This window comes from Vicia villosa, unplaced genomic scaffold (assembly GCF_029867415.1).
Source record: "Vicia villosa cultivar HV-30 ecotype Madison, WI unplaced genomic scaffold, Vvil1.0 ctg.000233F_1_1, whole genome shotgun sequence".
NCBI lineage: Eukaryota > Viridiplantae > Streptophyta > Magnoliopsida > Fabales > Fabaceae > Vicia > Vicia villosa.
The window spans coordinates 1,119,830-1,135,231 of NW_026705088.1; the positions used below are offsets into that span (position 1 = coordinate 1,119,830).

At 36.3% G+C, this 15,402-nt stretch overlaps 1 protein-coding gene across 1 annotated transcript; it reads left to right on the plus strand.

The window, feature by feature from the left end:
- Positions 1 to 11,514: 11,514 nt before the first annotated feature.
- On the plus strand, positions 11,515 to 13,213 carry LOC131625674 (uncharacterized). Its single transcript, XM_058896514.1, has 2 exons — positions 11,515 to 11,626; positions 12,180 to 13,213. Exons 1-2 carry the CDS (start codon positions 11,515 to 11,517, stop codon positions 13,211 to 13,213), a joined length of 1,146 nt encoding a protein of 381 aa, XP_058752497.1.
- Positions 13,214 to 15,402: the final 2,189 nt, after the last annotated feature.

The window sequence follows — 15,402 nt, forward strand, 5'->3', positions numbered from 1 at the left end:
TTCATATAACGTTCATAATAATATCCTTTAATTTCTTTCTATATGCGTTTGCAAGACTCGTATGAATTAGTAATCCCAAACCACATAGATATTTCTACGGCCTCCAAATCTAACATAGTCAGCCATATTGACTTCCACTAACAGATTCTTGTCACCCAAATACTAAACATTAAACGCTACTTATCATATCATGATAGCAACAAAACATTAAGTCATTAAACCCTCGTATTAACACTAGGTTACTTCACTACAAGAAATCATCTCCCCAGCGACATATTTTAGCGACGTGAAAAACATGTGGCTCATTATTACCTGTAGCGACGTGAAATACACTTCGCAACGTGTTTTTAAATTTTAAATAACTTTATAGCCATAAAATAATCAAAAGTCAGGCATTGGGTTACGTGAATAAAGTTGCAACGTGGGATACACGTCGCTACATTAAATTTATAAATTAAAATTTAAAAAACTATAACGTTCACATGGGGGGAAGATTCAAATTTTAAAAAATTCAGTTGTGACATTACAAACACGTCGCAACATTTAAAAGGAAAACACAACGTTACACTGAATGACTAGGTGACAACATTTATGACAGAGACATTAATTAAATGTTACCGTTTTCATGTTGCGACGTGTTTATCACGTGGCAAATAGCGAGGTTATGTTCACGTCGCTACATTGTATATTTATGTAAGCAATTGACTTCACTCCACCACCATTCATCAGAACAACAAAACAATTCATTTTCGTTTCAATTCTGCAAAACCAGAACCTTCTCTCACAAAACCAAAAATACAAACCTTCTCTCCCAAAATCCAATTGCAATACTAATTCAATCCAAATATTTTTCTTATATCAAAGGTAATTAAGGTTACATTAGGATTGTCTTATAATTTCATTCTATATTCTGTTTTTAATTTTTGATTTTTTTTGTATAGATTTAGTAGATTGAAGAAGGTGGAGTAGATTGAAGAAGGAGTAGTAGATTGAAGAAGAGGTAAGTTATTTTTTTTCTAATGTATTATATTTTTAATAGATTTATTAGGTTATTTTTGTATAGATTTTAAAGAGATAAGTTTTATTGTGTAGATTATAATGTGATTTTTTTTAATAGATTTATTAGGATATTTTTAATAGATTTTTGTTTTTTGTATAGATTAATAGATTTATTAGGTTATTTTTTAATTAGGTTATTTTATAAATAAAAACGAAATTATAAATTAAATAATTATTTATAAAAACTTAAAAAATAAAACAGAATATAGTAAATAAAATAAAAACGAAAATTAAATATATTTTTTATTAATATTTTTAAAACTATTAGAAAAAAACTGATATATTAAAACTATCATTAAAATTATTACATATTAATATTATTAAAACGAATTTTTTGTTTAATATTTTACAATATATAAAATAGCTTATTATAAATATTAATAATATTTTAAAACGAATATAATAATTATATATATTATAAAGTTTTCATTTTTAAGAATATAATATAGATATATATTATAAAGTTCTCACTTTAAAAAATAGATTATTATAACTTAAACAAATTTAATATATTCAAAACTAATATAATAGTTATATATATTATAAAGTTTTCATTTTTAATTTTTATTATATATATTATTTATTATAATGAGTAATATTATACTATATTTAAAAAAAACAGAATATATATTATATTTATATATTTTAAAAGGAATTTATATATATATATATATATATATATATATATATATAAATTCAGTTTTAAATCTATTATATATAGTAATATTTCTTATTTCTTATTTTTATTACTATATATGTAACAAAAACATAATAGTAGTATTTTTATTAAATAATATTTCCAATATGTGTAGTTTAAAATGTGTAGTTAAAAAAATAATAACTTTATGGTTAAATATGTTCAATATAACATGTGTAGTTAAAAATATTAGTAGTATTGTTATTAAATAATATTTTTAAGAATAGTAAATATTAACTAGTATACGTCTAAGAATAATATTAAGTTGATTAATATTACTAACTCAAAATGACAATGATTGTATAAATATGCAGTATGGAATCTTATCGGTATTATCGTAGTTGGATGTATGATAGAACATTTCCAGGAAGAATGGGAGTTAAACCCAATTTTATAGTAGGAGTTGAAGGGTTTATCAGTTGGGCGTTTGCTCAGGAATTATGTCGAAGCAAAGGAGGAGTTAGGTGTCCCTGTCTTAAATGTGAATGTAGACCAATAATTAGTGACCCATAGGAAATAACATCTCATTTGCATAGAAGGGGTTTCATTGCAAATTATTGGGTTTGGACGTTTAACGGTGAAGAACTTCCTAGTAACGTACTAGAGACTAGCAACGCGCATGCGTCAAGTAGTCGGCCGCCTATGGAATATGAGGAAAACTTTAATCTGATTGGTGACATGGTTGAGGATGCTTTTGGTGTGAACGTGACCTATGATCAACCTGAAGATTTTGGTGGGGAAGAGTTGCCGAATGAGGAATCGCAGAAATTTTATCAGTTGTTGAATGAGATGAATACGCCGTTGTTTGATGGATCGTCTGACTCAAAGTTATCAATGTGTGTGAGATTATTGGCCGCCAAGTCAAATTGGAATGTTCCTGATCAGTGTTTGGAATTTTTCGTAAAAATGATGTTGGACTCAACTGCAATGAAAGACAACTTGCCTACAACATTTTATGAAGCAAAAAAGTTGGTGTCGAAGTTGGGCTTAAGAGTAAGAAAGATTGATTGTTGCATTAATGGTTGTATGTTGTTTTACGACAATGAGTTTGGTACTCAAGATGGATTGTTGGAGGAATGTAAGTTTTGTATGAGTTCAAGATATAAAGTTTGCAGTAGAGCCGTTAACACTAATCAAGACCGTGTAGCAGTAAAGTCCATGTTTTATCTTCAGATAATACCAAGGTTAAAAAGAATGTTTGCTTCAATGCACAGTGCAAGTCAAATGACATGGCATCACACAAATAAAACAAGTCCAGCCACTATGCGGCATCCATCTGATGGCGAGGCATGGAAGCACTTTGATCGAATACATCCTGATTTTTCCGCAGAACCTAGAAATGCCAGGCTTGGATTATGCTCAGATGGTTTTACTCCTTATGTTCAAGCGTCGGGAAGTATGTATTCTTGTTGGCCAGTTATTGTAACCCCTTACAACCTCCCTCCTGAGATGTGCATGACAAAACCATACATGTTATTGACGTGCGTCATTCTAGGACCTTCGAGTCCAAAAGCAGGAATTGATGTGTATTTACAATCTTTAATTGATGATTTGAAGAGATTGTGGATTGGAGAATGGACTTATGATGTATCACGTAAACAAAACTTTATAATGCGAGCTTCCTTGATGTGGACCATCAACGACTTTCCAGCATATGGCATGTTGTCTGGTTGGGGTACGCATGGCAAAATGGGTTATCCGCATTGCATGGGAAACAACAAAGGGTTCACGTTGGCTGAAGGTGGGAAAAGCTCTTGGTTTGACTGTCACCGTAGATTCCTACCACGAAATCACTCCTATATAAGAAACATGACAAACTTTAAAAAAGATGTACGAGTGAAAGATTTGCCTCCGCCTCGATTACCACCATGGGCTATATGGGAACAAGTTAGTGAGCTACCGAAATTTATAGATATTGGCAGAGCATGACGAATTGAAGGATACGGAGTCACGCACAATTGGACAAAAAGAAGTATATTTTGGGACCTCCCGTATTGGAAAGATAACTTGTTGCGCCATAATCTAGATGTTATGCATATTGAGAAGAATTTTTTTGATGTATTTAACACAGTGATGGATGTGAAAGGCAAAACAAAAGATAATGAGAAGGCCAGACAAGACATGGAACAATGGTGTAACAGAAGAGAGTTGGAGTTGAAGCCTCCACCCAATGGGAAGTTATTAAAACCCAAGACTTGTTTCACTCTGACTTCCCAAGAAGCTAAAGCTGTTTGTCGATGGCTAAAAGATTTGAGAATGCCCGATGGGTATTCATCAAATTTATCAAGGTGTGCTGACCCTAACATTGGGAAGTTGCATGGAATGAAAAGTCACGATTGTCACATTTTTATGGAACAATTGCTACCAATTGCATTTGGCTCGCTACCCAAACATGTTCTTGATCCACTAACTGAAATTAGTCAGTTTTTTAGAGATATTTGTGCGTCAGCTTTAAAAGTGGAAGACATCATGAAGTTGGACCAAAACATTGCAATCATTCTGTGTAAGTTGGAAAAAGTATTTCCGCCTGGTTTCTTTGACTCCATGGAACATTTACCTGTGCATCTTGCATATGAAGATTTTCTTGGTGGACCAGTTCAATATAGAATTAATTTTATTAATTATATGAATTTATTTTATAAAATTTTATTATATAAATTTTATTATATAAATTATATTTTATAGATTTTATTATATAAATTTTATTATATATAAGTTTTATTATATATTTTTTATTATATATAAATTTTATTATTTAAATTTTATTATATAAATTAATTAATTTATTATATAAAAATACAATTAATCCTGCGTTATTTAATTTTTAAAAAAACATAATATTCAAAGTAGCGACGTGGCCCACGTCGCTATAAAAGTCAAAAGCACACTTCCCCACACCTGCCACACCTGCTCTGCGTGCAGGGAGATGTTTCCCATATAACTTTATTGCGACGTAGGAGTCACGTCGCTACGTTCTGACGTGGTGTCCACGTCGCTACCGAGTTGTCACACGTGCTCCTGCGACATAGCAGCACACGTCGCTATTGTTTGGTTGTGACGTGCTTTTTAATGTTGCGATGTGGTATCCACGTCGCTGCAGAGCTTTTTTTTGTAGTGCTTATACTCATTTTGTAAAACCTTATCCCAGGAGTTGGCATAGTCGTGAAAACAACTTGGATATTGAGAATATGCTCATTTTATCGTATTAGGTTTGAATCTAATATTAGGCTTAAAAGACTTTTTTTATGGTATGTGGCCTAGTCTCTAGCTATAACTAAATAGGCTTATAAAAAGTTTAAGTCTTTTCTATTTTAAAAAAGTCTGGTATGATTTGAGCTTGTGTAGGCTAAGTCGTATGTCCTTAAATATTAGTTGATCTGACATATTTCCACTCCTAACTGAAATAATACACAAAATGCAAGACTGCATATTAAACTGTTTGAAGATCCTTTCAATATATCATGGGTTAAATATACGACTGCCCCCTGCCATTAGGGCGAGTTTTGGTTTTGCCCCCCTGAAGTTTTTTTTTTTGTGATCCGCCCCCTATAAAATAAAGATTTTGTAAGTTCCCATCATATAGCAGCCCATTATCTAAATTTTTGATATTAATGGTTGCAAAGAGCTTTATAAACACTTATCATTCTTATTGATATTTCGATGTGGGACTCTTTGTACATTCCAGAACCTGAAAACTAAAGAGCAACACCTAGTTTGGATGGAGGGAATGTTTATGCTGCTAACAATTCCAAGAGATAGTTATGCAATAATACAAAGACAGGTGCCAATGAAGATCACATGCACATGGTTCAACATAACATGTAAGATTTTGTAATAGTCCAGTGGTCTGTTCAATTAAGCTAATAGTCAAATATTGATATAGCTAAAGAATAAGCCTACTGAGAAAGGTGAAATTAAGCTAATACTCAACTTCAATACCATAGCCACCACTTGCTCCAAACACTACAATTGCTACTTCACCAAACACGCCTTTAACATTACTGCTCTTCCCTGCAACAACTACAACGAGATTGTCTAGTGTTGTTACTCGAGCTCTGGATCCCAAAACAGGAGAACAAAACTCTACTACTTCTTCAGCTAAAGTAAATTCAATCAACCTTTTTTAATTTACTATTAATTTTCTTTCTTCTGCAATGCAACTACTAATAGTACTTTTTGTTTGACTGATGTAAAATAGGAGGATTTAGTGTATGTGGCAAAACTAGTGGTGGGTTCTTTTGGTGGAGCTAGTGTGATTAAATATGGTAGCGGTGTTTTCCCTCAGATAACTACTCCAAACCTGTGTTGGCTCTTGTTATCATCTCATCTCTAGTGATTGTTGTTGTTTTCCTTTTGATAAATCAAAGTCTTCGTTCGAAGTCATAGACACATTGTTTGTTTTATGAATCAAAACAGAGTAACTATCATTTGTTTGTTTATTGCTCTGTTGAATTTTATTTGCATGATTTTTGTGCAAACTAGATCAATAATGCCAAAGAAATTTGATACATTTCCAATTGGAAAATCATGTACTCACCATACTGTTCCTCAAAAATATCATGTACACATACTTTAGAGAGAAGTCATTTTGAAGTTAGGATCTTATTTATTTCTCCAAAGAAATAAGAAGCTTCACCAAAAGTTAAGCATCTTCATAAGAATAACACTATAATTGCTAGTTTCACATGCATCCTCGTCTTCAGTCTCCGCAGTGTGCCAAGCTGGATCATCTTCAATATTCATAAGCATCTTCATAAGAATAACAAAAAACCTGCTAATAAACTGTGGCATCTTCCTCGTCATACCAGGAGCACGCTCCCTAGCTTCAGCAAGAGTAATCACGAACTCAAAGACGAAAGGAGTGATTGAGAGAGAAAGGTTTGGTTTTGATTTTGGTTTTGGGTTTTGGTTTGGAGTCCCACATCGATTATTATAGACACAATAACACTCTTTATATACCAAACACAAATATAATAATATTGAATTGAAAGTGGGTTGAGACTGAATAGGCCATATGGATTAAACTAACTAAAAGTGGGTTTAAGCCCAAATGTAATATTTTGGTTAATTTAAAATAATAATTCACAAAAAATAAATTTATAATAAAAAAAATTTTAAATTAACGTGGAATTTAAAAATTCAATAAAAAATAAATGAAAAATCCAACTGGACGCCACCTATGCAGATTTCTCACGCCTAGTCAGCCAAACAAGGAATAGGGGCTTTTGAAAACAGAATCTTTGTTTTATAGGGGGCGGATCACAAAAAAAAAAAACTTCAGGGGGGGAAAAACCAAAACTCGCCCTAATGGCAGAGGGCAATCGTATATTTAACCCATATATCATTTTTAGACAAACCAAAAAGACCATGTGACCTATCACGTAATTTGGATTCCTAAAACAACGGAAGCATCGCCTAGATTCTTCATATCAAAGTGGTTCCTTAACATCAATCTTGCCTCATTCAAAAGATTAATACAACTGCTAACCAGAAGGATATTGTCAACATACAACTCTAAGATTATAAAATCGATTCCACTGGTATTTAAATAAATGCACTGATCTGAAGCATTTTCATTAGTGATATAAAATGAGGTAATATCGTTAGGTTCTCCTCTAAGAACCATAATTGACGAGTTAAAGCACTAAAGAAAACCAAAAGAAAACTATAGAAAGAGATTAACCAACTAAAACTCTAAACAGACATTAATATATGCATGAAGGATACAAACGTGATGAAGATATTAGAAAAATGATATGGAGCTAATAATAATATACATTTATTCTAGTGCACTCACTACCACGGAAAAGTCATACTACAATGCTTACCAATCATTGTGAGGTAAGGGGTGGTTGTATGCATAACGTTTATTATCACGGTTGTGCGAACGTGGTGGAAAGATAGGTAGTGTTCTACTTATCACAATGGTTGTATAATAGAACCGTTGTGATATATATTTAGGTCATGGGTTCGAAACTCAGTCGTAGTAATTTATTTGGAATATAAATTAACATTTCACCACAGTTAGAGAAGATAACTGTTGTGAAAAGTACCCTGAGTTTATTATTATGTAGATTGCTTATTTTTCCCACTACTAGCTCAATTGGTAGTGGAAATGGATTGAACATGTACTTGAACCCCAGGGTACAGATTTCGATTCCCAAGAAAGGTAAAAAATTTACTAGAGAGGGGGTAAAGAAGATCGTGAGGTGGCAGTGTCGGGATTGCCTTGCGATGGGCCCGGGCTATTACATGAACCACCTCAGAGAAGCACGAACTTCTCCCCCACTTGTTTCAATCGCACTCCTGCAAACAAGTGATTAGAACGACATGAAAGCACCGACAGTGTTTCGTCACACACTTGTCGCGTACTAAGAAACAACACATCGACAGTATTCAACTGTCACACTACTCTACTGACTCGACAACTTGGCTGAACGGAACAACCTGCTCTGATACCAATTGTAACACCCTATTTTCCCATTGTTATATTTAAATAAACAATCAAAGTAATTAAATATCAAACAACATCAAATGGGATGCTACATTCAAAACAACATCATACAAGTGCTCACATTTTTGAACAAATAGATACCTAACACTATTAACTTTGATGAACCGAATACAACATAATTAATTTTTTAAAAACAACTTTAATTAGGCAGCGGAATTCATCATGATTCAACTTTTAAAACATCATAACATCTTAATCCAACATAATCGGCATCAAGTCGTGAAAATACTTCAACGACAATTTAGAAATCCAACAATAAGATAAATAGAAAAACGTTTAGCGTTCATCCCCCCGGGTATTACGTATCAGAACAACGACACCGACTCGAACTACCAAAGGTACTTAGTCTTCATTTCTAATTACCTGCACGTTACCAACTTATGGGTAACATTCAAACAGAAGGGGTGAGATATCGAACAGTATAAAGGAACGTATTTAAAATTTAATTTCGTTTTTAATTGGTAATATGTGATGGTTTTGATAACGAAAAAGAGAAAAAAAATTATTTTTAATATTTTATTAATAAAAAAATTGTGATTAATTGTGTGTAAATTTATATGCTATGATTCTTTCTATGTATTTTCCGATCTTTCCTACATAAAAGCGACCCTCTCTCACTCTTTTGTCAAGGGTACAATAGAGTAACTAGGTTGCATGGCAACTTAACTAGACTTTGGTTTAGAATTATGTGAACCTATAGTTACTTGGTTGCACACAAATAGGAAAGAAAGCTAAAGGATTTGGACAGCTCGCCCCAACTTTGCAAGAAACTATCCTTTCAAAGCAAAACCTAACGTTTTTCCACTGTGCACGTCTAAAAAGTCATGTGCACAGACCTGATCTTTCACCTATTCTATCGTGTTTTTTACTACAAACCACTTTGGTGATTATCTCGTTGAACAGCCATCTGAAACTCATAAATAAGTTCAATTCCTTTCCTTATTTGAGACCCTACTTTTGACCAGCCAATAGCAAAAGGATACGTGCCTAATCTATCTAACTCGTTTGAAGCTGATAAATTACAATTTACAACACATTGGATAACTGTTAAGAGTTCCACATCGGACAATATATGGCCTAAACATGTCCTTATAAATGGGGGCAATCCTCACTCTACAAGCCGGTTTTGTAGGGTTGAGTTAGGCCAAACCACATTTCTTAACATGGTATCAGAGCCTCGTTTAAGATCCGGTGGGTCACCTTCTATGATTTCCGCTAGCGGGCCACCCATCCACCATTTATTTCCACACTCCAGTTGTCTAGTCCTGGGCGTGAGGGGGATTTCCGCTAGCGGGCCACCCACCCACCATTTATTTCCACACTCCAATTGTCTAGTCCTGGGCGTGAGGGGGTGTGTTAAGAGTCCCACATCGGACAATATATAGCCTAAACATGTCCTTATAAGTGGGGGCAATCCTCACTCTACAAGCCGATATGAAAATCCAATTCTTTCTTCATATTCACATCAAAATTTTCAAACACTCTTCACTTTATCATCTCAATGGTGCCTAGTGAGTGCTAATTTTGAAGAAGTAACATAACATTTGCGATAACACTCTTTTCTTTTCTTTATCATTTCAATAGTTTCTTTTTTAAATGTTGTGTTTATATTTGAATTTTTCGTGTTACTGAGTATGATGCTCTCTGGTATTATTTCTGAGCATGAAATATTGCAAGGGCTAATAAATGATCTAAATATTTTAGTTGGGAATAGAGTTTCCATATTGTATATTTCTACTTTCTTAGTAACCGCTGGACTCATTAGTACTGCTGGATGGTAGAATCATTGCAAGCTTATAAAGAATTGTTATTTCTCTACTAAATGTTGTTTTCATGTATCTAATGCTTAATATTAGGTTGAAGGTTGATCTCTTGATTAAACATGTAGAGAAAACAAATTTGAAGAGGACTTTGAACATGTAGAGAAAACAAAATTTAAGAAGACTTGCCTCTATGTCACCGGTGCAGTCAGGTATGTGCACACACCTTAGTTATTTAGGTTTAATATAAAAATATTACTACATCATCATGGCATTGAGAGATATCATGGACTTAGCTCTATGCAGCTACTCTGCTTCACTCGTAAACTATATGAAGAAGAAGAAAACTTAGTAATGAGAGTTGCATTTGTGATGCTTACTTTGTACTACATATGCCAGGATTAAGCTCCAAAGTTTATATGCATAAAGAGGTATGAAGTGTGTATGCATAAATGCAATGTTTGGAGATTCTCTCCTAAGTTTTGGTTATTTGTCTTTTGTAAAATGTAATTTAGAGCAACAAAAATATGTTGATTTATTCACACTGACTTGCAACAGTGTTTAAGTAAAAGTAAAAACATTGCATACAAGTTTTTTTTCTCTAAACTTTAAATACATATTTATGGGTTAAATACGATTTTAGTCCCTATAAATACGCGACCCTGCAATTTTAGTCCCTCTAAAATTTTTCTTTAATGAATGGTTCTCATAAATTTTTCCGTCACCAACTTTGGTCCCTCCCGTTAGTTTCCACTAACGGAGGCTGACGTGGCACGCCACATGGAAGACAGCTTGGCAAATATCAAAAAAAAGTTTAAAATTGCGGGGGTTTTAAGCCTCCTCTAAACTAACTAAAGAAAAAAAAGAACAAAAATATTAATTCTGAATTTTTCTTAAACACCTCGTAAACAATTTTTACCTTTGCATTCCAAAAATAAAACTGGTTATGCACTGCAATGGCAAGAAGCAATTCAAAAGTCTAAATTACTAAAAATTAAATTGGAGGGTTCCTATATCCTACAACGCGTTTAATAATTGGGGAAAATTGGAGGGTTTCTATTTTGCAACCATGTGGCTTATGTGAGAACATGACAATGCCACCTTCCTCAAAATCATTCCTTCCCTTCAAAACACACTTGCTATAAATTCCCTAAACCAATCTAACCCCACAACACAAACCTCTGTTTCTCTCTCATTCCAACACCGTTTTTGCTTTGTCACATCTCTCAAACCCCCAACGTTCCTCAATATTTTTTCATAGTCTTTGATCTTCATTCTCAACCTAAACTCCAATTATTCACCTCCTAATAATTTGATTCCGTTTATTCCATTACATTACATTCACCTAATCACAAAATCAAAAACAGACTGTTTTATTATTTCTCTTCCAAAATATTCCCGGAAAATTCTCTGGGCAAAATTAAACCAACAAACCCATCTCTTTAATTCCTTTGATTCTTTCAAAGTTTCAATCTTTTTTGCAAATGGGTGTCAAAGGTTTTGTTGCTGTTAAGCTAGTTAAACAAGAAGGTGTGGCAGCACTTTACTCCTGCCTCTCCGCTACTTTCCTCCGGCAGGTTCTCTATTCCACCACCCGTATGGGACTCTACGACATGCTCAAGCAAAAATGGTCTGATCCAAATTTTGCCCCTGTTTTTGAGTTGTTGAAATGACATGCCAAACTTGCTTGCTAGGTGTTTGACAAAAGTTCAGAATCAAATTTTTTGTTTTTTTTGGGTTAGTTTAGAGGAGGTTTAAAACTCCCGCAATTTCAAACGTATTTAGATTTTTGCCAAGCTGTCTTCCACGTGGCGTGCCACGTCAGCGTCTGTTAGTGAAAACTAACCGGAGGGATCAATGTTTGGGACGGAAAAATTTGTGAGGACCATTCTTCGAAGAAAAATTTTATAGGGACTAAAATTGCAGGGTCGCATATTTATAAGGACCCCTGGCATATTTAACCCTATTTATATTTATCTAATGTCACTAGGATTTTCACGTGACTTTCTAGAGAGAAGGCAGACCTTCTCTCTCTAAAAAGCCTTATCGTGTTTTTCCGCATCCAACTTCTGTGTGGTCACGGCGTTTTCTCCCCGGTGTTCTGGTTTTTTCACCCATCTTTGGATTGGGTTTTCTACTGTTTTTTCAGTGGAGGTGCTGGCTGGTTGCGGTCTCATGGCAGGTGGTCTAGAGAAATGGAAAGCTTTTGCTATGTCAAAGGAAGAAGAAGAGGGGGTGGTGGCAGATGAGGAGGAGATTGTTGAAGACGAATCCCTACAAAGAACTGTGGCCGGAAAGTTATGGATAGAAAGTAGTTTTAACTCTCGGGCGTTCAAAACCACAATGTTGAATGCTTGGAAGCTTAAACATGCAGTGGAGGTACAAGATCTGAGCAAGAACTTGTTCCTCTTCAAGTTCGGATCTAAGAGAGGCATGGAATATGTTTTGAAGACAGGTCCGTGGAGTTTCGACCGGGCTTTATTGGTGCTAAAACGGATCTCGGGAGAGGAACAACCTTCTGAGTTAAACATGCATTTCAGTTCCTTCTGGGTCAGAGTTTATGATCTCCCACTCATACTCAGATCTGAAACAATGGCAAAAAAGTTGGGCAATATCATGGGTTCATTTGAAGAAATGGACTCTAAGGAAGCACACAGAACTGGAAGATTCCTCCGAATCAAAGTATTAATTAACCTGAAGGAGCCCCTTAAGCGAGGAACGGTGGTGACATTCAAAGATAAGAAAATCCGGGTGCAGTTCAAATATGAGAGACTTCCTCTTTTCTGCTTCGTCTGCGGCAGAATGGGACACCAAATGAAAGACTGTGAAGTGGTGGAGGATTTAAACGAGGAAGGATTTGAAGAACTTGAGGAGCAAGACCTGGCTTTTGGGCAATGGTTGCATGCTTCCCCGTTGCCAAAAATCACAGATGAAGGAAGGAGGAAAGAATCCAGCTCCAGCATGTGCAGTCGCGAGTTGTTCAATGTCTCTTCAAGCCAAAGCCGCTGCGGAGCTAAAGGGAAGGAAAAAGGTGCAGAAAATGAAGTTATGCAGAATGCCGAGGCTATTCAGTCAGCAAACAAGGAAAAGGATCGAGGCAAAGAGTCACAGTTCAAATCGGTTGATGTCGAATCGGTTGCTGAATCCCTTGGAGCGGTGGCTCTATCAAATGGAACTGGGTAGGAACATGGTAAGAAGAAGGCGGGGGGAACACAGAAGAAGAAGTGGACGAGGCGGAAAAATACCAAGAACCTCAAGGGAGCAGATGGCGGTGTGGAAGGGACAAAAAGGGGCAAAAGACAATTGATAGATGTCATGATTGTCGAAGGAAATCTGGATGACTGTGGTTTGGAGGAGAAGAAGAGGAAGCAGGGGGAGAACACAACTGTTGACAACAACAATAGACCAGAGGTGGTGTTGGAAAACCAACACCGCCTATCCCAATGAAAATGATAAGCTGGAACTGCAGAGGCTTGGGGAACCCTCGAGCAGTTCGAAGCCTTACCAGGCTTCTCAATACAGAAAAACCCCACCTTGTGTTCCTCATGGAAACAAGGCTCAAAGCTGATGAGTTAGAGAAACTGAGACGGAAGTACCGGTTTTGTGACATGGTTTCGGTGGATTGTGTTGGTAGCGGGAGGGAGAGGGCCGGCGGTGTCTGCCTTTGGTGGCAGGATGGTGTTGATGTTCAAATAAAATCCTTTTCGCAGAATCATGTTGCTGGACTTTGCACCCAAGCTGATGAAGACAGGCCCTGGTCACTTGCGTGCATCTATGGATTCCCGATTGAGGCAAGAAAGAAAGATACATGGAATCTCATTCATAATCTGTGGGAGGAAGGCAGTAGTGAGTTGATTGTGTGTGGTGACTTCAATGATATACTGGCTGATTCAGACAAGATTGGGGGAAATGGAAGGTCATCATCACAACTTAATTATGGAAGAGACGTAATGACAGTGTGTGGGCTTCAGGAAGTGGATTTTGAGGGGTATCCATTTACATGGTCCAATGGGAGAGTTGGGGATCACAACATCCAATGCAGACTGGACAGGAGCATCTGTTCTTATGCTTTTGCCCAACGGTTTCCACAGACTAAGGTGTCCCATTTGGAGCGGTTTGGCTCTGACCATGCGGCAATTCGGATCAGCATCCTTACTGACAGTGAGGATCGTCGCTCTCCCTATGTTTTTCGGTTTGAGGAGGCGTGGGCTAAGGAAGCCATTTGCAGCGAAACTGTGAAGAATATCTGGAGACAGGCTGCAGGAGATGTTTCTTTGAAGACGGCGGCTATGCAGGCAATTCAACACCAATTCAGGGACATCCGGACTAGTAGCATCAGAATGGAAATCGGTCGTCTTGATAAAAAGCTTCAGGAGGATATTAGATGGTCGAGTGAGGAGCCGGAATTGCAACAATTTAAAGCACTTGAAAAGCAAAGGGACCGGCTTCTAAAAACTGAAGAAATTTTATGGAGGCAAAGAAGCCGAGCTGTGTGGTTGGAGAGTGGTGATAGAAATACAAAGTTCTTCCACAGTAAGGCCGACCAACGGAGGCGTACGAATGCGATCAAAAGACTGAAAGATCCTGAGGGTAATTGGCAGCGAGGTAGATCTAAATGTGAGAAAATTCTGCTGGAATACTTTGGGGAAATCTTTAAATCCTCCAACCCCACAAATCTGGCCGAAGTCTGTAGAGCGATTCCTAGGAAACTTTCTGAGAGCCATATCAATTTTTGCGCCAGTCCTTTTTCTGCTGAGGAGGTGAAGGAGGCGTTTTTCCAAATGCACCCTTCTAAGGCGCCTGGCCCTGACGGGCTACCTGCTTTCTTTTTTCAGAAATTCTGGGCAACCACCGGTACTGATGTGACCAATTTCGTGCTGGACATCCTCAACAATAACCGAAATCCTACTGATATCAACAACACCTTCATTACCTTGATCCCCAAGAAAAAGAAACCTGCCACTCTGATGGATTTTCGACCGATTAGCCTTTGTAATGTTGTTATGAAAGCGGCGACCAAAGCGATAGCGAATAGATTGAAGAGTATTCTGCCGGAAGTGATTAGTGAGGAACAAAGTGCTTTTATCCGTGGAAGATTGATCACGGATAATGCGCTCATTGCCATGGAATGCTTCCATTGGATGAAGAATAAGAAAAAGGGGAAGAAGGGAACCGTGGCACTCAAGCTGGATATGTCCAAGGCTTATGATAGACTTGAATGGAGTTTTGTTGTGGAAACCTTAACAAATATGAACTTCCCTCCGTCTCTTGTCTCATTGATCCACCGGTGCATCTCAACTGTCTCCTATCAAGTGATGATCAATGGCCAACCTAGCAGTAGATTCATTCCTTATAGGGGTCTCCGGCAAGGA

What these genes read in the sequence shown, in the direction of transcription:
- LOC131625674 (XM_058896514.1), top strand. Translation starts at nt 11,515, where the DNA reads ATGGGTGTCAAAGGTTTTGTTGCTGTTAAGCTAGTTAAACAAGAAGGT. An exon ending in GGTTCTCTATTCCACCACCC is followed by an intron (nt 11,627 to 12,179) that starts GTATGGGACTCT and finishes CTGTTTTTTCAG; the next exon opens with TGGAGGTGCTGGCTGGTTGC.